This window comes from Myotis brandtii, unplaced genomic scaffold, assembly GCF_000412655.1.
Source record: "Myotis brandtii unplaced genomic scaffold, ASM41265v1 scaffold312, whole genome shotgun sequence".
NCBI lineage: Eukaryota > Metazoa > Chordata > Mammalia > Chiroptera > Vespertilionidae > Myotis > Myotis brandtii.
In genome coordinates this window covers 1,263,080-1,287,024 of record NW_005361955.1, presented here as the reverse complement: position 1 = coordinate 1,287,024, position 23,945 = coordinate 1,263,080, and the positions used below count along the sequence as shown (strand labels likewise).

Here is a 23,945-nt window from a genome sequence, read left to right as displayed (position 1 = left end):
GAAAGCATCTTTCTTGCACATGGCTTAAAATATTGTGCATATTAGCACATCGTGCCTGATACTGGATTAACACCATCATATTTATAGACAGATCACCCACATATGAAATTGTCTATTATTTCAAAATGGTACAACCTACTTAAAGATGTCAGGTTTTATGCCCTGTCTTAATAAAGTTTTAAAAATTGTTACACATACATTAACTTTCCTCTTTATCTTTTGAGCATAAGTGCTAACTGACTGAAGCTAGAAATAGCTTTGCTTTTTAACCTCTTTGTTTTATTGTGCCACTGAGGTTGTTTTAGCCCTCTCATCAATCGCCTGTGATCCAAGAATGGAAAAATGGTTTGAGTCATAAAATATGTGTAGCATTGGTAGATATGATCAAGCTGAACCACAAAGGCATATAACCACTGACGCTAAACCTTAGAAATAAATCAGGCCAGATAGAAGTAACATGCTGATCCTTCACTGCAATGTTAGTATTTAGTGACACATCACCTCCCCCCACCCACTCCCTTCTGATTTGGGTACTGTTCTCCGTGTCTTATGGATCCTATATATGCATTATTCTATCAGCAATAATCTCACTGTCCTGCAATTATTGATTTAAACAACTGCCTTCTCAGAAAATTGGAGGGAAAGAAGCATATTGATAGTACTCAGCCTGAAACCTCAAACATAGGTATGTATAAATACAGTGAATATAAGACATGTGCTTACTTTAAAGAATTCAAAAGACAGGAGACAGCATTAAAAAAAAAGAGAAAACATCAAATTTAATTTAAATTAAAAAAATCAGAAATTATCTGGAAAAAACAATGGAGCAAATCAACTCCTAAAAAAGAGGGCTGCGTTTTTGTGATCACATTTATTGGAAGGGTTGGAGAAAAATAAAAATGCCATTTAGCTTTAGAATTTGAGAGTTATGTGCAAATAAACTCATTTCAGGAGCAGAAGAATCCTTGGTCATTTCTTAATATCAAAATTTACGCAGGTTTCTCTTTTGAATATCTTCTACCTTTAAAGACGCAATCATATAAAGTCTCCTAATTTCCACACAGGATATATTCTTTGTTTCAACCAACTCTCAATGGAGGGGCAACTAGGACAACACCATCTCCCCGGACAAAAAGCATTGGAATATTCCGTTTTGTTGACTGGAAGAAGAAGAAAAAAACAAAAAAACAAAAAACACATTTACACAAATATGTAGTAGTATTGTTTATTTGTTGTTGTTTTTCACAAGAGAAATTTGAAAACACACAGAGATTCATTATAACACAAATAAACTGATTAAAAAACCTGATTACTTACCTTTGTAGTACAAAGAAAAACTATCTGTTTACTGTTTACTTTTCCTGGATATCAATAACTGGGGCAGAGACGGCACTATCCACCAATATCCATTCCCCTCTTCTGGCACACAGCTACACTCAGGCACACAGCGGGCACATAGCTATATTTCTCAAACTCCCTTGCACACAGCTATATTTCTCATACTCCCTTGCAACCAGGTATAGCCATGAAATTGAGTTTTAACCAACGAGAAGTAAACAGCAGTGACTGAGTGATCCATAGGCCTCCCATGTATTTCCTTCTATGGTCTTCCTCCCACTGCTGGAGAATCCATGGGATGGCAGAACCCTAAGATAAAGGAAGCCTGAGCCCCTGACTGAGCATCTGGAAGAAAGCTATTGTACTGACCTAAAACTTCACTCAGGATGGTTATGAGGGGAGAAATAAAATTCTATTGTGCATTACATGTTGTTACCGCACTCAAACATATGAAATGGATACCTTGGGGTGTTTGTTTGCCTAGGTGTCAAGCCTTAGGCAGTAATGAAACAGATATGGAATGTCTGAAATCCTCTTATGCCTTGGGAAACACATGGTAAGATTGCCTGCAATGACTTGGAAAGTAGTCCAAGGACCTCCCAAACCTATAGGTTCTAGGGCAGCCATGGGCAAACTACGGCCCGCGGGCCGGATCCAGCCCGTTTGAAATGAATAAAACTAAAAAAAAAAAGAGACCGTACCCTTTTATGTAATGATGTTTACTTTTAATTTATATTAGTTCACAAAAACACTCGATCCATGCTTTTGTTCCGGCCCTCCGGTCCAGTTTAAGAACCCATTGTGGCCCTCGAGTCAAAAAGTTTGCCCACCCCTGTTCTAGGGGAAGAGATTGGAAAAGTCAAATGTTGGTAGGTGTTGCTGTTAACCTGATGCACTCAGCAAGGAGTATAAGAAAGAGATGAGCTCAGAAAAGAAGTAGCTGGTTTTCAAGCAGAGATTGTAAGAAATAGGACACAAAGGGTTAGAAAAGCCAATTGTTTTTAAACCTCAAACTGTAGACATAAGTAGGAAAAAAAGCTTTGAGGAACAAAGCCCAGTAAAACTTCTCAGTTAAACAAACTCAGCCCTACCCGACTGGTGTGGCTCAGTGGTTGAGTGTCAACCTATGAACCAGGAGGTCGCAGTTTGATTCCTGGTCAGGGCACATGCCCTGGTTGCAGGCTTGATCCCCAGTGTGGAGCATGCAGGAGGCAGCCAATCAATGATTCTCTTTCAACATTGATGTTCCTATATCTCTCTCCCTCTCCCTTCCTCTCTGAGATCAATAAACATATATTAAAGGGAAAAAAAAAACAACCAACAACCAAAAAACTCTACTCTAGACAAAGATCAGATTAATGGTATTGCTTCCCACCTAATCTCACTTTAGCAAGTGGCCTCAAAGTAGTGAACATTAATTTGAGGGACAGGAATACAGGTGAGAAGTAAATAAATAAAGGCATCTACAAGTTATGTCTAGGAAAAAAAAACAGTGACTGGGGATACTGGATCACAGAACTGACTGGAAGTAACCAGATTTATGGTCTAAATAACAGAAAAATCATAAACAGAAATAGGGAATTTTTGAAGGTAAAAAACACCAAGAGTTTAGTTTTAGATGTACTAGATTTAAGATAACATCCAAAGTGGAAAATTTTTCAATAAGAATGTTGGAAATGAGAGTGAAACTCAGAAAAGGAAGGAAACTGAAGATGGATTTATACATAATCATATCCTATTACAACATGCCACCAGCTTTCCATGCACCAAATTCAGTGCATCCTATTATAATCCTGGGAGGCAAACACAGGTATTGGCATTTTACAGAGGGGGTTCCCACCCTGGCTGGTGTGGCTCAGTTGGTTGGGTTGTCCAATGCACCAAAAGATTTGCCGGTTTGATTCCCAAATAGGGCACAATGTCCTGGTTGCAAGTTGCAGACTCAATCCCCAGTAGGGGGCGTGCAGGAAGCAGCCGATGGATATTTCTCGCCTCCCTTCCTATCTACCAAATCAATAAACTATTATTTAAGAGGAAAAAAAAGAAAAAACAGAGGGGGGCCCGGAGGCCTAGAAAGTTTCTATAATTTTCCCAAAGTCAATCAGCAACAGCAGCAGTAGCCAGGATTTCAACCTGGATCTAATAAGACCCCAAGCTTTTATGCTGTTCTGATTACTGTCATAGACTCGTGGCTGATAACATACAATAGTTACTAATGACATGTCTGAGGGGAAAAAATGCAGATTAAAAAAAATAAAGCCCATGTTCAGAGAGAGAAAGAAATTAAACTAGCACCAGAGTCAGGAGTGGTTGAAGAGAAGAAAAAAGCCATGATAAAGCAAAACTACCAACAAAGGCTAACATTTGAACACTTACTATATACCTGTTGCTAATCTGAAGGCTCTTCAAGTAACCTCTCTGTGAATCCAACAGCTGTATTAACTGGATCCTACTACTATCCCCACTTTACAGACAAGGAAACTTAGCCACAGACAGGTGGATAATTTGGTACAACTATATCACTGGTAAGCAAGGGAGTCAAGGTTTGGATCCAGATGTAAACCGCTATGCTCCAAGAGAGCTAAAGACCGGCTTCCCAATACTTAAAAACAAATGGGATTTTCTTTTCTTATATTTGAAGAATGAAATGTGCCAACATTTGGAAGAGCTGCATAACTCAGTGAACTAATATTTTCCAAATTACCAGTAGTTGATGTAATAAAATCATGCATGTGTAAAAGATTCACTCCAAGTGCAAGGTAGACCAATTAATTTGCATATAACAAGAGTATGAAAGTTCATGAACATGGTTTCAGATTACACACTGCAACTAACATTTAAGAAACCAGTATTCTTGACTTTGGGTATAGCATCAAAGGCAAATAACCACAAAAAATACCCCCTCCCTTTTCCAACTGTGAGAGGTCAGATTTTCTTCAATTATAATATATCACAACACATTAAATGCAGAAAAAAGTTGGGAGAAGCTAGATGTAATTAATTAAGCACGCAATAAAGACATTTGCAAAAATGTGGAACAAAGACACTTCTCTCTAAATAGTATTTAAGAAAATAGTCATAAAAATGTTACTTATATTAACATAATAAGCTTATTATTTTTAATGAGTTAATAAATATTGTTTAAATTTACAAGTTTCTCTATTAAGTATTGATAGATCAAGTCCATATCAAACAAAAAAAGCATTATCTAGTATAACTGCCATATAACAGTGCACACAGGTTTCTTACGTTGTCATATCGTAATGAATCATAGTATTCCTGCTTACCAATGAGGAAATTAAGCTTGCAAAGTTAATTCCCTTGCCCAACGCACCCCTGTATGAAGTGGCCAAACCAATATTGAAAACCAGGTCTGTTTGACCCCAAAGACTTTGCTTTTAATTGCTATGCTCTACTGAGCCCATGAGTAGGAGTCAAAACATGATAGACTTGCTATAAACAAATGTTAAGCTGTTGAATGTTAAGAATAATTGGCATTTTAAAAGCAATGAATAGAATTGCGTGACTTACTTTATATATCTCTTCATATGTTTCTTCATCAATTTCTATAGTAGTCACAGTTTCTTCCACATCTCCCAATATCATATTTAAATGTTGATCATAAGCCTGAAGTGGGAGAGTGAGGGACAAAGAAATTTAATAAATTAAGGAACAATGAACAGGACTTACAATATGCAAATGGCTCCATACAAGTAACACATAATACTTATACCACAAACTTCTATCCTCCTATATAATAAAAGGGTAATATGCAAATTGTCCCCTTGACCAGGAGTTCTACCAGGGCGCAGGGCCAACCCGCCAACCGCCCAGGGCCCCTCCCCGCAGCGAGCCCAGCCCGATCAGCCGTGCACAAATTTGTGCACCGGGCCTCTAGTATGCAAATAAAAAATAATCTTACTAGCCCTGGTTGGTGTTGTTCAATGGTTAGCATGTCCACCGGCTCACCAAAGGGTCGAGGGTTTGATTCCTGGTTGAGGGCACGTACCTGGGTTGTAGATTTGTTCCCAGCCTGGTCGGGGTGTGTTCAGGAGGCAACCAATCCATGTGTCTCTCTAACATCCATGTTTCTCTCTCTCACCCCCCCTCCCTTCCTCCTTCCCTTCCACTCTCTCTAAAAAAGAAAGAAAAATCAATGGGAAAAATATCCTCAGGTGAGGGTTAACAAAAAGAAAAAACAAAAAAAATAAAGGATTTATATGTACTCATGATCAATGATTTCCAAGAAAGATTAAGTGAAATAGAAAGGCATTCAAAAATTTATGTAGCAAGATCCCATTTATTTTTTATTTTTTTAGGAATGGTATGTGTGTGTGTGTGTATATATGTATATGTATATATATACATATATATGTGTGTGTATATACATATATATACATATACACACACACACATATATACATATGGACATATATATGCAAATATATGCATAGGGACATATATATAAATACTAGAAGCCCAGTGCATGAAATTAGTGCACTGGGGGGGGGGGGGTCCCTCAGTGCAGCCTGAGCCCTCTTGCAATCCGGGAGCTCTCAGGGGATATCCGACTGCCAGCTGAAGCCCACTCCCTGTGGGAGTGCACTGACCACCAGGGGGTAGCTCCTGCATTGAGCGTCTGCCCCCTGGTGGTCAGTGCACATCATAGCGACCAGTCATTCAGTCATTCGGTCAATTTGCATATTAGCCTTTTATTATATAGGATATACATGGAAAGATCTATAGACTCAATTTTTAATTTTTAATAATGGTTACCAGCCCTAACCAGTTTGGCTCAGTGGATAGAGCGTCGGCCTGCGGACAAAAGGGTCCCAGGTTCGATTCCAGTCAAGGGCATGTACCTTGGTTGCTGGCACATCCCCAGTAGGGGGTGTGCAGGAGGCAGCTCATCGATGTTTCTAACTCTCTATCCCTCTCCCTTCCTCTCTGTGAAAAAATCAATAAAATATATTAAAAAAATAAATAATGGTTACCAAATGAAGAAATGGGATTTCACCTTTTACTCTATGTATGTGTTGTTTTAATTTTTTTCACAAGAAAACACAAATTTATGTATATGTCAATAATTTAAAGAACATTTAAGTATGAATGGAGAAATGTTATTTGCAAGTAAACAGAAGAGACAAAATGAAAGAAATGAACATGTTCTTTAATAAACACATTTCTGTTAAGAGAAAAAAAATGTTAAAAATATGAATAAAATACAGTTGTATTTGACTTATGAAATACATACAGTTGTATTTGACTTATGAGGCCTTCCACCTCGCTCTCCTCTACATTCAAAAGATTCCTCTACAGTGGACAGTTTTTACATTTCAAGGGTTTAGGGTAGGGAGGGATGACAAGGAAATAATATGATTACTTACATGTAATCTACCTCTAAGCTCTCTGTCATTTCTCATTTTCACATAAATTCGCTCATCCAGGCTGAGCCTGATAAGATCCAGGGGCTCTTCTACAGTGTTGGTAGTTTGTTGCTGATAAAAGAAGCAGGCATAGTAATAACAATTACTAGAGAGAATGCAGCACTCAAATCAATGCCATGTTGTGTGATGTGGGCAAATAACATAACTCCTCTATGTCTCAGTCTCATAATCTGTAAAATGTGGATAACAATATTGCCTACCTAATACCAAGGATTACATGACATATATGAAGGCTTAGAACAGTACCTGGCACAAAGCGCTATACAAATGAGGTCTGAAACATACATACACAGGAAGAAGTTAGCAATATAATCAGAACTGTACTCTGTTCCTTCACAGTACAAATTGTCTGACCCAATTTCAGGGTATAAGGAGTCACTCTCAGGGACATTAGCCTTATCTCAAATATCATTTAGTACAGTAATTTGAAAAGCATTCCCTTAATGACTACTACACACTAGTCAGAATGCTAAGCAGAGATGAATGTTTGAGAGAAGACTAAGTTCATATAGGGCAGGCTGACTTTTGGGTGCCAAATGGCCAATAAGAGCAATACACTCAGCAGATAGTATAGAATACTGGCTGAAAGCACTGGCTTTGGAATCAGGCAGTGTGGGTTCAACTCCTGACTCTGATACTTATGAATTGAGATTAAAAATTATTATGCCATCTCAGCCCTGGCCAGGTGCTCAGTTGGTTAGAGTGTTATCCCAATACACCAAGGTTGCAGGTTCAACCTTGGGTCAGGGCACTACAAGAATCAACCAATGAAGGTAAAAGTAAGTGAAATGTCTGTCTGTCTGTCTGTCTGTCTCTCTCTCTCAAGTCAATAAATAAAAATTGGGGGGGGGGGGATTATAGCATCTCTAATTCTATTTCCTTTTCCTTGTCTATAAAATAAGGAAGCCACAATCTTCCCATTATGACTCTTATGAGGATTAAATTAACTAATGTATAGCCCTAGCTGGTATAGCACAATTGGTTGAGCATCATGCCATGCACTGAAAGGTCGCCAGTTTGATTCCATCAGGGTACATGCCCAGGTTGCAGGTTTGATTCCCGGTGTGTGCAGCTGATCGATGTTTCTCACATTGATATTTCTCTCTCTTTCTCTCCCCCTCTGCCTTCTTTGATCTCTAAAATCAATAAAAACACATTTTTAAAAATTGAGCTAATGGCCCAGCCAGCATGGCTCACTAGTTGAGCATCGACCTATGAACCAGGTCACAGTTCGATTCCAGGTCAGGGCACATGCCTGGGTTGCAGGCTCGATTACCCAGTGGGGGATGGGCAGGAGGCAGTCAACCAATGATTCTCTCTCATTGATGTTTCTATCTCTCTCTCCTCTCCTTTCCTCTCTGAAATCAATAAAAATATATATACATTCTTAAAATTTAGCTAATGTATTTAACATTGTATCTGCCAAACAGAAGGTACTTTCCTCTCTGAAATCAATAAAAATATATATACATTTTTTAAATTTAGCTAATGTATTTAACATTGTATCTGGCAAACGGAAAGTACTGATAAATGGTTGTCATTGTTTCTATTAAAGAACCATTGGAAAAGGTCTCAGAGATCGGGGCCATGATGACTTGGGATCATCCATGTGAAAGGGATGGCTGAAGAAGAGTTGATAAAATTATTCAAGGAGAGCTTCTTCAGTGAGTACACGAGGCCACTGGAAGGTGACTGAACATTACAGGCTCTACAGTCTGAAAAGGCTAGATGAGGGGAGAAAAAATATCCTGAGCTCAAAAGGTGTTTGTTTAGAAACAGCTAACCAACTAGATTATAATGATATAGAAGTCAGTACCTGCCCTGTAAAAGCTCATTCTAGTCAAGAGAGGCATATAAGTAATTAAACACTACTATAGGCCTGGTGCAAGAATTCATACACGGGTAGGGTCCCTCTGCCTGGCCGGCGATTGATCGGGGCCAATCGGGGCCATTTCATCCAGCCCCGTCTCACCCAGTCCCCATGGGCCAGACCCCAGCAGCAAGCTAACCTACCAGTTAGAGCATCCACCCCCCTGGTGGTCAGTGTGCGTAATAGCAACTGGCCAAGCAGTTGACAGAACAGTCGATGGATTGGTTGCAGACACTTAGCATATTAGGCTTTTATATAGAGAGATAAGAATACACAGATGACAGAAGCCTACTTTAGCCTCAGTCTGGGATGCCTGCAGTCTACCCTTTTCATTCTGTAGCTTTAAATATTGCCTTTTCAATGAGGCCTCCCAATTCAATCAATGTGTTGAGTGTTTCCAGCGCTGTTCTAAACAGGGAAGACAGAATAGTGAACAAAACAAAACTCCTGCTCTTAAGAAATCCATTTCTATGCCCTAACTGGTTTGGCTCAGTGGATAGAGCATCAGCCTGCGGACTGAAGGGTCCCAGGTTCGATTCCAGTCAAGGGCATGTACCTTGATTGTGGGCACATCCCCAGCAGGGGGTGTGCAGGAGGCAGCTGATCAATGTTTCTTTCTCATTGATGTTTCTAACTCTCTATCCCTCTCCCTTCCTCTCTGTAAAAAAAAAATCAAGAAAAACAATTTTTTTTTTTTAAAGAAAGAAATCCATTTCTGGGTGGACGAGGGGGGGGCAGGAGATAGACATTAAACAAAGCTTATACTAATATGAACAAATAACATGCTATGAAGAAGAAAAAAAGACTGGGAGAGTGCTCTTTTATGTAGGTGGCCAAAAAGTCCTCTTTGATGAGAGGTGAGATGTCGGTAGACATTGTGGCCTGATCCACATCGATACCCCAGGAAGAGTATTTTGGGGGAAAAGGAAGATCAGGGGACAAAGCCTGCAGGGTTATCAGTGCTGCATACCGCTCCTGGCTTGTTTCCTTCTCACCACATCACAGCTCCTATACATCCCACACGTCTATGTTTACTTTTTATCTGTCCTCCCTCGCAATGCAAGCTCCAAGTGGGAACAGTGATCACGTATGTCAATGCTGGTGTCCCTGGTGCGTTGAACGGTGTCTAGCCATACAAAGCTGATGTTCCCTAAGCATTTGTTGAATGAGTAATAATTGTTGCGCTCAGTAACGATAAGATTCCTTAACTTTACTGTCACGCTTTCTATCAGAATCCGGACAGCTCCGCGAGGCAGGCAAGGATCATTATCCCCATTCTGTAGATAAAAGTGAGACTCAGAGAAAGGAAATGGCGAGCGAGCGAGCGCAGTAACAAGTTTTCCGGCGGACTTCTAAAAGAAAAGACTTCAGGGCCTGAGCCCGTGAGACCCGGAGAGAGTCGGCATGATCGGTGACCTTAGAGAAAGCCGCCCTGGTACGCAAAGCCAAGCAGGGAAGCCGCCGGGAAGCGAGCTCCTCAGCAGACACTCACCTGGTCCACGTCGTCCGCCATGTTTCAAACCCTGCGCCCTTTCCCGCCTCTCGCGAGATCTCTCCAGCCCGTCCAGGCTGCGGAAACGCGAGGACGCAAGGCACCGGAAGTGAAAAGAAATCTGTTTTGCCCTTTCTTGCTTTCCGCGGTGTGCACTGGTCGTTGGGGCGGAGTTGCTTCCTGAAGCGTGCGCTGGGCCTATAAAGGGCAGGGGCGTAGCCATGCCTCTTCCCGCCTGGGGGCGTGGCCCGAGCTCGTGCTGCGGTCCGCGCCGTGGTGCGTCACTCGCGAGGCGAGTCTGGCCCGAGCGAGATGGCTCGGAAGCGGGCGGCTGGTCGGGGTCCTCGGGGACGCGAGCCACGCGGCCAGAAAGCCAAGGGCGAGGAGAAGGAGGCAGGTGAGAGCGAGGCCAAGCTGGACTTAGGGGGAGATGCTGAAGAAGATCCGGAAGCAGGCCCGGGTGCGGGAGCGGGGAGGTCGGCCCCTTGGAGGTGGGGGGCGGAGGCTGCTCCGCGCCCATCTGCGCCACGGAGCGACGTTCCCGGGGCCAGTGATTGCGCAGCAGCCTGGGTCCTCCCGGACGTCGCTCTGCCTTTGTCCTCACGCGAGGAGTGATGCACCCCGAGCGGTTCCCCTGAAACTCAGCCTCACCACGAGCTCCCCCGCGCAGCCTCTTTTTTGCTCCCTGTTTGTCTACAGACTCTACACTCACAGGACAAAGTTCATCCTCCTGGTAGATGCAAAGGGCTAGATAGGGAAAAGGCATTGCAGTTACTGTGTGTCCCCCGAAGACGGTGGCCCGGGACATGGAGCGCTGTAGCGTGCTGACTCCCAGAATAACATCGTCAGCCGAATCTCACCCCAGAGTACAAGATTCGGATCCAGCCTGATTTGCACGATGATATCAAGTGTTTGTCGTGGGCAAAGCAAAAACGCTTGGTTTTCTTCTTTCAGCTTCTCTCTTCTCCACTTTTTCCCACCGCAGTCAATGATACCTTCACCCACTCCAAGCCGTCAGCAAGCCCTGTCAGTTCAGTCTCAGAGCTATATCTCAGTCCTCCCCACTTCTCTTTATTCTCATGCCACAGACCCTGCCCAAGCCATCAGTTGCCGCTTTACTGGTCTCCCTACTTCCCTTCCCCTCCCCCTGCAATAGTTTACCCAGGAGCCCAAGTGATCTTAAAAAAAAACACATCAGATCATAACACGATCTACTTCAAACTCCCTGTGTCTTTCCATTGCTCTTGGCGTAAAACTCAAAATTCCTCATCATGGCTTACAAGACCTTACATGATTGGGCTGTCGCTACCTACCTGTTGCCTCCTGCCCCTCTTTTCTTTGACAGATACTCTCCTTACTGGCCTCTGTGTTTCAAACATGCCATGTTATTTCTTAACCCCGAACCTTTGTCTTTGATGTTCCTTCTGCCTAGAATGTTGTTCCATGGCTCTTGCCATGGCTGATTCTTCTACTCCTTCAGGTCTCAACTCAGATACCAGGTTCTCCCTGTCACAGAGGCCCTCACAGCCTCTGCCACAAACTGTAATGATCTTGTTAATTTATTTGCTTTCTTTTTGTTTGCCCATCTTACTAAAATTTAAGCTTCATGAAAGCATTTTATTTTTTGCTGTATCCTCTTTTGCCTCTCCCTGCATATACTAAGTGCTCAATAAATATATATTTTTAATTTTTTTAATTGAGTTTAGAGAGAGGAAGGTGGGGAGAGAGAGAGAAACATCAATTTGAAAAACATTGATTAGTTTTCCCACTTATTTATGCATTCATTGGTTTATTCTTGTATATGCCCTGACTGGGGAATCAAACCTGCAACCGTGGCTTATCAGGATGATGCTCCAACCAACTCAGCTACCCAGCCAGGGCATTCAATAAATATTTTTAATAATCGCAAACTGCATGCTGTAGAGCAGGGGTAGGGAACCTTTTTTCTGCCAAGGGCTATTTGGATGTTTATAATATCATTCGAGGGCCATACAGAATTATCAACTGAAAAATTAGCCTGCTATATTTGGTCAGACATTTAATTAACTCACCCCTAATGCCTTGGCAGGGCCAGACCAAATGATTTCGCAGGCTGGATATTCCCCACCCCTGCTGTAGAGGGACTCCTGAAAAAACCGGGTAATAGATTAGACTAGGTAACCAGCAGGGGCTCCTGTGACACAAGATTCAACAATTCTGTGATTCTTTATATATTGTCAAGTTCTTCATCTATTGGGAAGTAGTCAAATGCTAACAGTTTTTAAACTTAAAAGGTGATTTGCTATGAGTTCCATTTCATTCATTTACTACTTATTCAAATAACATTTGAATATTTTCTGAGTACCAACTGTGTGGTGTACACGAGCTAAGTGACATGGGAGATATTTCTTTGAGGAGCTTAAAGTATAGTAGTGTTGACATTTACAAAAAATATCCAAGGCAAAGTGTGATATCATGGGAGTAGATGTAGGGCTTTGTGGCTTCCGAAGGAATAATCAAGTTTGACTGAAAATATTGGGAAATGCTCTCTGAAGGAGTTGTTTGATCTGTGCTTTTAAGGATGGGTAATATTTTAGCAAGAGGCTTGAGAGGGGGGGTTGTATTCTAGCCAGAGGGGAATGTATTCTGAATATGTGGCAAGCATTTCTTCCAGCTAACACTTCCCCTGGCACCAGCTTGGTATAGCTCCCACACTCAGTTGTTATGTGCACTTGGGTAAATTATTTTGAACAATTAATACTGGTCTGTGAAACATAATACTGCCTTGCAGGGAGGTTGTGATTTTTCAGTGAGATAGCATATAAAGTTCCTGGCATGGTCCATGTTAGGTAGTCAGTTGGGCTAGCTCATATCAGTTCAGTCTAAATGTAGGTAAGGATGCACCTGAGCTTAACTCAGACTCTGTTACCCAGAGGAGCTAGCAATAAGTGTCCAAAGCAGCTTTCAGGATCTGCTAGAATCTTTTTCAGGAAGAGCTAGAATCTTTTCTGTGGTTGGGTAGAGGAACAGTTGTGGTTTGGGCTGCAGGTGACGCTAATGTGGTGACTGTTGTTTCTAATAGTACAATAGTGCAGGTTTTAACAGCACCTCAGTGCATACAATGAAATTATAGTAATGAACAGGACAGGCAGAGTTCTTGCTCTTGTGGTGCTTACAATCTTTGGGTAGGGGTAGAAAGGACAGACAATAAAAAGTTAAAAATAAGCCCTTGCCAGTGTGGCTCGGTTGGGCATCTTCCTGTGCACCATAGGTTGCTGGTTCAGTTTCCTGTTAGGGCACATGCCTGGGTTGGGGCTTAATCCCTCAGTCCCAGGTAGCGGGTGTGCAGGAGGCAGCTGATTGATGCTCTCACTTTGCTGTTTCTCTCTCTCAAAAAATAAATTTAAAAATATATATTAAAAAAATAAATTCACATGGTAATAAGAGCTATGAAGAAAGTAAAACAGCTTACTGTCATAAAACTGGCATGAGGCTGGGGAAGAAGCAGCTAAATCAGAATCACTGGTCAGGGAAGGTTTCTGTGAGCCAGTTATTGGATGTCCTGAAGGAGCCATTCATAGGAAGTTCTGAGAGGAAAGAGATCCAGGCAGAGGGAACGTTCAAAGACTCTTAGGGGGAATGAGCTTGGCCAGTTAGCTGGAACAGTGAGTGGGGAATTGAGCTGAGAGAGGTGGGCAGAGCCCTTAGTTTAGAGACCAAGCTAGGGAGTTTGTGTTTTATTCTAAGTGCTTTGAGATGCCGCTGGTGGATTAAGCAGGTGTTCTTATTAAATCTCAATAGATGGCCAAGCAAACCACAGTGGTAATTCCTGCCCTGCTGAAATAACCACTGTGTGCCAACTGTGTGGTGTACACGAGCGATCAAGATTTCTTTCTAAATAACTATTTTTGAATTCATATGATATTGAGCTCAAGGAGGCTGGTTATCCATATTAGATAGCCCTCGATCGTGCAAAGTCCTGGAAAATAGCCTCTAGATCAGCAGTTCTCAACCTGTAGGTCGCGACCCCTTTGGTGGTCGAACGACCCTTTCACAGGGGTCGCCTAAGACCATCCTGCATATCAGATATTTACATTACGATTCATAACAGTAGCAACATTACAGTTATGAAGTAGCAACAAAAATAATTTTATGGTTGGGTCACAACATGAGGAACTGTATTTAAAGGCAGAAGGTTGAGAACCACTCTGCTAGATTCTCTAGGACCAAAAAAACAGCAAAGAATAAAGAAAAAATCATCTATATTTCTACCATGCAGAAATAACCACCACTTTATAAATAATGGTATATTTCCTTTTAGTCTGTGCTGTTTTGTATAGTAGAAGCCATACTATAAAAACAACTTTGCATGCCTAACATTTTATCCTAAATCATTTTCCTTTGTCTTAAAAGATGACTGAATTATATTTTATTGTGTTACTATACTGGAATTAATGATCATCTCATGGTTGGACATTTGGATTTTTAAAATTTTTTCATGCTATGAATAATAATACCATGAACATTTTTAAAATTCAGTTTTTTGTTTCCTTTTCATCTTTTTTAACTCTTTTACTCTCTTCAAAGCACAGAAGTATACAGCTGTGCCTTTTAACCAACCAAATAAATTTGGTGAGAAAGAAATGGTACCTCTGAAGTATCCTGCCACCTGCGTTTTTAGATCAGTAAAAATGAACTATTTTACGTCTTTGCTTATTGATAGAGGGCTAAAGACCATTGTAAGATACGGAAATCGTAATTTTAAGGGCACCCTACTCAAACTGTCAAGTTATAAACCTTTAATCAGCCTCTGGCCTTGGAATAAGAAATCTGTTTCTAGATTATAAATAACTAATTTTGAAATATTTTGTTTCCATTGAAATGTTTAAACCAAGAGAATACATAAATTCCTTCTATAAAACATTTGAAAGAAACCGAACTGAACCATTAATTTTATCAAGCATTAAAACAAATGCCCCTAGCCCTAGCCAGTTTGGCTCAGTGGATAGAGCATCGGCCTTCGAACTGAAAGGTCCCAGGTTCGATTCCGGTCAAGAGCACATGCCCAGGTTGTGGGCTTGATCCCCAGTGGGGAACTTGCAGGAGGCAGCCGGTCCATGATTGTCTCTCATCATGGATGTTTCTATCTCTCTCTCCCTCTTCCTTCCTCTCTGAAATCAATTATATATATTAAGTGCCCCTATAATGTGAAATTTATTAAAATTAAGTTATGACTTTATTTAGATCAAAAGGGAGTCTTCTTCCCATGCCAAAGTATTCTTGAGGTATATAAATACCCCAAGAGAGTCATCAGGACAAATCATAAATGAAAGGAATGAATTCATTTGATATTTTATGTTAATATTGCAGCTCCTTTGGAACCTCAATACAGGCTAGAGTATTTTTGTTTTCCAAAATTAGTTCAAGCAGAGTCATGCAAAGGCTGAAAAATGATTTATTTTATATTCAAGATTATTTTCATGAATAGATAAAAATATATTTTATTGATTCTTTCCAGAGAGGAAGGGAGAGGGATAGAGAGTTAGAAACATCGATGGGAGAGAAGCATCGATCACCTGCCTCCTGCACACTCCCCACTGGGTATGTGCCCGCAACCAAGGTACATGCCCTTGACCGGAATCGAACCTGGGACCCCTGAGTCTGCAGGCCGACGCTCTATCCACTGAGCCAAACCGGTTAGGGCATTAATTATTTATTATTAAAAATTAATGTATTTATATATTTTCTATGTTAATCATAGTTTTAGATACCCTAATTTAACTAAAACCAACAGCTTATGCATTTTTATATTTCCCTTTACCAAAAATATAATTATCTTAAGAAAGTAAAGATATCTCTCTCTCCTAACCCTAAGCTTGCTGAGATGGTTAGTATACCAAGTGCCATTTGGAAAGATTTCATAAAGTATGTGTTTTGAACAGAGTTTGATTTTGAAAGATGGTGGAAATACATATTAATAGAAATAAGGTTGTGGCAAAACTATTATGTCTATGAACTATAAATATGTCACATAGTAGAAGTGGATTATCCCTAAAATAAATCATCTTGGCAGGTAGTAAATAAGCAAGGGGTTAATCAATGGATCCATGGATTTTTCTTACTGGATATAAGCAGAAACTTAAGATTTGAAAGTTAGATATGATGGCCTGTCTGTAGTCTTAGGAAGAGTAGACTAAAATGCTAATAAAGGAAAATGGTTTTTACTGTGAGCAGAGTGTAGACTGGACTGAAGGTGGGAAGAGGCTGAAAGCTGGTTGTTGACGAAATGTGACATGATGAGCTGGGGATGGAGATATGGCTTGGAAGGAGGTTACAGAAGAGGAGTTTTCATGACCCTGAAACCACTCTGCATCCACCTTTCTATTGTCCCTTTCCTGTTGCATGTGGGCATCTAGATGTCTTTGAAGATGAGAAACCCCCAAAGAAGAGTCTGCTCTCAAAAGTCTCACAAGGAAAGAGGAAGAGGGGTTGCCATGATCCTGGGGGCTCACCAGATGGTCCAGTGAAAAAGAAGGTGGCCAAGGTGACTGTTAAATCTGAAAACCTCAAGGTTAAAAAGGATGAAGTCTTCAGTGATGGGGAAGATTTCAGGTGAGAGGTCTTGATTGCTCCTGTCGGAGAAACGTGATTAATAAAACCTGCTCTTTTTGCTTGTCACTAGGATCCATGGAAAAGACTGGATCTTTAAGCTCTTCTAGATAGAGCTCAGACTACTAGTAGAAGCTAGAAAGAATGTAGCGATTATATACTTACCTCCCAAACTTTTCAGGTGAGAACAATGATAGCTTGCAGAAAGTTATTTCTTCATGGTTACACAGCTAGCTCATGGCAAAAACCAGGATAAGACTTAGGTCTTTTGACTCCTGATCCTGTGTTCTTTCTACTATACAAAGATATTACATATAAAAAGTATTTACCTGCCATTCCAGCTTTCTTTCGTACTACTCTCCTCAAGCACACTCGACTCCTGCCCAGCTGGACTGCACACGGCACATGCTCATACTTGGCTATCTCTGAGTTGTGCTCATATTCTCCTTCTACCTAAAATGCTTTCTTCCACCTTGAAGATGCAGATCAGACGCCATCTACAGGCTTAAGGTCTTTTCAACTTAGGGTGGGTTTATTGGGAAGTAACCCCATCATAAGTTGAGGAAGATCTGTATTACACATTAGCAACCATTTAGTCTTGAATTGATATGTAGCTAGCTACTTACCTGTGTAGCTATTTAACTAGCTAGGTATTCGGGTTTATGTTAGTATTTATGACATACCTGTGTATAGTCACATTCCCACTTTTCTTGAAGTTAGACTTCAACTTTAATCTCCTTACATCATATTTCTTTCTTGTTGTTGTTGTTAATCCTCACCCAAGGATATTTTTTTCCATTGTTATTTTCCATTGATTTTTAGAGAGAGTGAAAGGAAGGGAGGGGGAGAAAGAGAAACATCAATGTGAGAGAGACACGTCAATTGGTTGCCTCCCTCACGCACCCCGAATAGGGCTGGGTTTGAACCTGCAACCCAGGTATGTGCCCTTGACCGGGAATCAAACCCCCGACCCTTCGGTGTGCAGGCCGACACTCTAAACATTGAGCCATACTGGACAGGGCACATCATATTTCTTAAAGGGAGGGAGGGGCAGGAGTTGGGAGTCTTCTGAGTTGGGCCATCTTAGGATCAGCAAATGTGAATTCCCTTTTCTTTCTGGTGCCGAACTGTATGTACACAGGTATCACAGCTTTTACTTCTAGCACTCACATTATTATTGTGGTTTCTCCTAGTTTTTTCTATGCCATTTCCTGACATCACTATGTTGTCCTTCACACAGCTCTAGGCTGTAGGTTTATAGTATTTTCTCTGACAGCACAATTTAGTATTAGACTAATGATCAGAGCACATCTTGATGAGAACTTGAGACTCATGCTGATGGAGAAAATGAGGCTCAGAGCTCACAAATGAACTTTAAATAATTGCAACCAATTTTCAATAAATAGAAGGTGTCCTTAAAATTCCGTTTAGTTTAAATGTAATACCGGGATGTTTGTGCCTTCTTCATCTTCCTTCCTGTGGCCTTTACACAGAGACTTTACAAGTGCCTGCAAGAAGGCATACCATCCAAAGAGAGAGTTTGCTGTGGACAAAGACAGCCATGAAGGAGACGACGATGAGGAGGAAAGTGAAGATGATTGGGAAGAGGTAGAAGGTAAAGCATCTTTCTTTGTTTTCAGAATTGTCTGATCCTGTTTTTCTGTTTGATTCTGTTTAGAATCATGTCACTTATTTGCAGTCCTGTTTTTTTCTTGTGAAACTAATAAGACTGAAGATAAGGTTGCAATAGGAACTTGCTTTTGATATGAAAAATTCAACACCAGATTACCTAGAGCAGGTTATATACAGGGTGTCCCAAAAAAAGTATACACACTTTGAATAATTATGAAGGCGGTGTTTATTAAAATATATTTCATTTTCAAAATGTAATCATGTAATCATTTGTAATCAAAATGTAATCATTTTCAAAATGCTATCAGCCGTTAGAGTGTATATACATTTTGGGGGGACACCCTATATTCTCTTCCTTTGCTGTCAGTGGAGTTTTACCCTCCCTGCCTCCTTCCATTCTCAAGATCAATGGGAAAAATATCCTCTGGTGGATTTTTTTTTAAATTAAAAAACAAATACCCTTTATAGCTGTCTCCCCCCCCCTTTTTTTCTAATCCAGGATCTATTCAAGGTATAAGCCTTATATTGGTTGTCTCTTTTATTCTAGAACAATACCCCCACCCACTGTTTTTTATTGTTGTTTTGTTTTTCATAGCACAGCTTTTTTTTAGTGTCCTGGTCTCTTGTTTTTTAGAATGTTTCAGGTTCTGTCTGATAAATAATCAAACATCTCATGATGTTGTTACAGTTGTTTCAGTATGCTGTGTATTTCTTTCCTTTTTTGTGTGTGTGTGTTTTTTTTTGTTGTTTTTTTTTGTTAATCCTCCTTATTGATTTTTTTAGAGAGAGTGGAAGGGAGGGAGAGAGAGAGACAGAGAGAGAGAAACATCAAAGTGAAAGACACATCAATTGGTTGCAACTGGACCAGGGCCGGGCATGGGGCCTACAACCGAGGTACGTGCCCTTGACGGACTTGAACCCAGGACCCTTCAGTCCACGGGCCTACACTCTATCCATTGAGCCAAACCGGCTAGGGCTTCCAGGTATTTCTTATAAGTTGTAAATTAAGTTCAAAGACTTGATTGAATTTAGATTAAACTATTTTTTCCCCCAAGAATACTTCCTAGGGTGATGCTTTTTCGTGCATTAAGAGACACCTACTGTCAGGTTGTCCTTCTAGTGATGCCAAGGTTGATCATGTAAGTTGGTACTGCCAGATTGTGCCAATGTAAAGGTGCATTTTCCCTTTGTAATGAACTTTCTGGGGTTGTACTCCGATTCTTCGTGAATATCTTGTTCCCTAATAATTTTTTACTTAATGGTTTTAGCATGTATTAATGATCTTGACTGGATCAAAAATTATTATATTGAGGATTACACAATGGTAATAATCTGATTCTATCACTTTATGCACATTTATTAGCTGACTGATCTGTAAAGGAATTGTATTTATTTAGCAAGTGCCTAATCTTACCTCCCTTTCAGGAATTGTAATTACTTAGTAATTTACTCTGAGTATCACTATGAACTTGGAAATTTTTTTTTAATACATATATTACCAGTTATCATCATTATACTTGAGCTTCAGATTGTCCCAAATTTGCCTGGTGGAAGCCCCTTTAAGCTAGCTAGACATGGGGTCATGTCTTTTTTGGCATGACCCCATTAGTTTTTTAAAACATTTATGCTTTCTGGTACAAACTGTTCCAGGCTCATTTTATACTTTCCAGACCTGCAATCAACATTTTTTTCCTCCAAAAAGCCCTGGTTCATTTTAGTGAGGACTGGTAAATAGAAACCAAAATCTTGGCATTAGATGTTTTCATTGCTGAACGGGTGTTATTGCTTCTAGGCCTAAAGCTCCTTTATAAGAGCCCTTTGTCAACAAAGTTCACAGTTAGATCCAGTTCAGCAAATTCAGTTTTATTTCAGCTAGTGTTTACTAGCCATGTAGGGGATAAAGAGATGAAAAAGATGTGTTTTTTGTCATTATAAGTTTACAACTAAGACTGAAAAACACTGAAATCATCACTACATACAAAGCAAATTGTACTGCATACTATGTAGTAATAAAAAGAAAATTGTTCTAATTTGGCTAAAAAAAAAAAAAAGTATCTACTAAAACACACATGAGCATCAGCTCCTTGATAGCAAGGGTCTGTATCTAATTCAAGTCAATGTCTTTTAGCCTTAGTTTCCTTTTCTTCTGTGTGGGTTGAATGAGATAAATAAATGTAAAACAGCGCAGTGCTGGCGTTTTATTGTTTTGTTTTGTTTGTTGTTGTTGGTTTTTTTAGGTATTCAAAGCATGGAAGGAGTAGTTATCTCTGTGAGTTCTCCACCTCACATCCATTCCTCACTTCCTCCTTCCTAGCAGAACCTTGATTTTGTTCAGTAGAGTGGCTGTTAATATAATTGCTATTAATTGGTTTTTTAAAATTACTGTTGATAGAACTCAGTGAGCTCGTGCCAGATGATGGGGCAGAAAATGCAACCTTCTCTCAATCTGTTCTACCTGTGAAGCCAGTGGAGATAGAGATTGAAACACCGGAGCAGGCAAAAGCAAGACAAAGAAGGTAAGGTTAGGCACTTGCTTCTGCATTCCTATCACATGCCATTGGCAACTAATGAAAACTTCTGAGAAATACATAGGAGACCAGGGCTGAGTATCAAAGTGGTCAGGAGGCTTGGGTGAGAGAACCCTGGGCTCAACCTTAAGGCTTGAGTGAGGAACCTTTTTATCCTGGCTGGGGCAGGGAACAGGGAGAGGATACGCCTATATATTGACCAGCTTCTGTATGCCAAGGTGTTGTCTTATATTACTTAATCTCTAGAACAGTATATGAATGAGGAGTCAGAGGCTCAGAGAGGTTAAATATCATTTCAGGAGTCACTCAACCGGAAGTGGATGAGCCAAGATCTAAATCCCTGGCAGGCTGACCTGCAAGTTATGCTTTTCCCACCACATGACTCTGCAGGTCTTAAAGCAGTGCCCCACCATGGTGGGGAGCCCCCATTTCATCCCAATATACCCAGTACCCCTGTAGCTTCTGGTGGCTTGGAAATATGGAGCACAACATCTGGTAGTTTACTGGTTCATGAGTTCCACTGTATGATGGGCACATTATTTGCCATGCCTAAGGAAGATAATAAAAGTCATTCAAGAAGCATCGTTTTTGTGAGTGTTTTTTAATCCTCACCTGAGGATATTTTTTCCATTGATTTTCAGACAAGAGTGGAAGGGAGGAGGGGGAGAGAGAGAAAGAGAAACACTGAGAGAGACACATTGATTGGCTGCCTCCCCAACCCACTCCCAATCAAGATACATGTCCCTGCCAGGGAATCGAACCCACGATCCTATGGTCCCTGGGCTGACACTCCAACCACTGAGCCAACCCGGTCAGGGCTTAAGAAGCATCTTAAAAATGTATGGGACACAGACATGAAAGAGATTTTACATCAGAACGGTAAAATACAAATGAGTGTACATTAATTGAATATAAAGGCAGTGGTGGTTGCTAAGGCTGGAATCGGTAGTTGGAAGGTCAGGCAGTCAGAGAAGACTTCCTGGAGGAGGAGAACTTTGACTCATGTTTATGAGGCATGATTTGGTGCAGGTTGAGAGGAGGTCAGTCTGGGTAGAGACTGTCCTAAGCTATGATTTGTAGGTGAGAAAGGTGAGAAGAAGCAGGAAATAGGTAGCTTTTTTAAAAATTACTTGTGTAGCACAGTCTTGTGCAGGAAAACAAGAAGAGTGAATCACATGCGATTAAAAAGTTAAAGAAATTGACTGGGGGAATGAAGTCAGGTTTCAATTTCCCAGTTCATTCTTGGATTTTTCAATATGCATTACAGTGAAAAAATACAAATGGAGTTTGAGACCGCTCTTCGGAGACTGATGAAGCGTTTCAATAAAGAAGTCCATGAGGACACACACAAGGTAAGGGCAGGAAGTGAAGGGAGAGGACTGTGCTCCTCTTTGCTGAGGCAGAGTGCGGTGGCAGAAAGAGCTGGGGTTCTCAGTCAGGGAAACCTGGGTCTTGTTCCTGGCTCTCCTACTCACTCTGTGACCTTGGCGAGTTTCTTACTCTCTCTGAGGCTTAGTTTCCTCATCTTTGAAGTAGGGGTTAATAATAGTATCTTCCTCAGAGAGTTGTTTTGAGGATTAAACGTATATCACAGGTGAAGTACAGAGTACAATGCCTGGCATGGAGCAGGGACTAAAAATCAGACTCTCAATCTCTTCTTTCCACAGGTTAATAACATTAATTCTGATCTCAGCTAAAATTGCTGGCTTTTGAATTCAGCTGGTAGTTATTGAACACGTATTTTGGACCTGGCAAAGTTCTTGACATTGTGGGAGAGAGACTTGTATAAAGCTTATTTTCTACAATTAAAGGATTTCTGATGAAAGACCTCAAAACATAGAAACTCAAGACTTAAAAGAAAGAGATCAGTGTGGGTTTGAGTAGCTGAGGAAGGCTTTATTTAGGAGAAAGGGCTGGAGCTGGGTCTAAGAGAAAAGACAGTAGGTTGAGATGGGAGTGGACAGAGTCTGGAAAGATTGCTCTCTCTGAGTTATGGAGGGGATGGTAGGACAACCAGTTTGCCCACATCTTGGAATATACAGGAACTGGAGTGAGGCCCACCTCACAGCAGCCTTGGGAAATAAATAAGATAGTTCTGTGTGTTTTTTTACCTCTTGGTGTTGGAGATTTGAAACTGACTTGAGGGAAGAAGGGCAGTGCCATTAATTGAAATAGAGAGGCTGTAAGTGGGAAAGAAGGAAGACTGATTTTGAAGTGAAAATGATGCAAAGCTGTGAGAGAAGGGAAAGACAGTCGCGTCACTTCAGTAGGTTGAGGAAGGGTGGGGTTGGAGGTCAGATATGGGACAGGTGTGGGGTCTAAAGTGGAGGAGGTTGGGTTCAAGCACACACGGAAATGCAGACGACAGTACAGTGAGCCCATGCTGTCCACCAGCTTTGACAGTTACAAGCCCATCAGCAGTCTTGCTATTCTTTCCTTCCACCCATTTTTCCTCCTGAGCAAACTCCAAACATTGTAGCATCTCCTCCATAGTTCCTTCAGTATATATCTAAAAGACAAGGCCTCTGCCCTGGCTGGTTTGGCTCAGTGGATGGTTCGATTCCGGTCAAAGGCACATGCCTGGGTTGCGGGCTCAATCCCCAGTAGGGGGCGTGCAGGAGGCAGCCAATCGATGATTCTCTCTCATCATTGATGTTTCTATATCTGTCTCCCTCTCCCTTCCTCTCTGAAATCAATAAAAATATATTTTTAAAAATAAAATAATAAAAGACAAGGCCTCTTAGAAGAAGAAAAAAGTTTGTATTTTGGAGCTTTGAGATTTGAGATTCTTTGAGGGAAGGAGTAGTTAGAAGAAGAGGGGTTGAAAAGCAAAATCTTGGGAAATGGGTAATGTTAGTATTTTTACTTTTTTGTATTTAGAAATGGCAACATGCGCTGGCTGGTTAGTTGAGCATCTTCCCATGCACCAAAAAGTCACCGGTTCAATTCCCAGTCAGAGCATATGCCCAGGTTGCAGGTTCGATCCCTAGTCAGGGTACATATGGGAGACAACCAATGGATGTTTCTCTCTCTCTCTCTCTCTCTCCCCC

At 40.9% G+C, this 23,945-nt stretch overlaps 2 protein-coding genes across 2 annotated transcripts in view; one reads left to right on the top strand and one right to left on the bottom strand.

The window, feature by feature from the left end:
• Positions 1 to 753: 753 nt before the first annotated feature.
• Positions 754 to 10,271, bottom strand: LSM3 (LSM3 homolog, U6 small nuclear RNA and mRNA degradation associated). Its single transcript, XM_005870013.2, has 4 exons — positions 10,148 to 10,271; positions 6,726 to 6,836; positions 4,870 to 4,965; positions 754 to 1,160 (listed from the first exon to the last, which is right to left on the bottom strand). Exons 1-4 carry the CDS (start codon positions 10,166 to 10,168, stop codon positions 1,080 to 1,082), a joined length of 309 nt encoding a protein of 102 aa, XP_005870075.1. The 5' UTR covers positions 10,169 to 10,271; the 3' UTR covers positions 754 to 1,079.
• A 100-nt stretch (positions 10,272 to 10,371) lies between these two features.
• The window catches only part of XPC (xeroderma pigmentosum, complementation group C), a 28,965-nt gene continuing 15,391 nt past the window's right edge, over positions 10,372 to 23,945 (top strand). Inside the window, exons 1-5 of the mRNA XM_005870014.2 lie at positions 10,372 to 10,544; positions 16,543 to 16,738; positions 18,229 to 18,350; positions 20,760 to 20,883; positions 22,163 to 22,247. Of these exons, the coding sequence (XP_005870076.1) occupies positions 10,460 to 10,544; positions 16,543 to 16,738; positions 18,229 to 18,350; positions 20,760 to 20,883; positions 22,163 to 22,247 (612 nt within the window). The 5' untranslated portion in view covers positions 10,372 to 10,459. The remainder of the gene's footprint in view (positions 10,545 to 16,542; positions 16,739 to 18,228; positions 18,351 to 20,759; positions 20,884 to 22,162; positions 22,248 to 23,945) is intronic.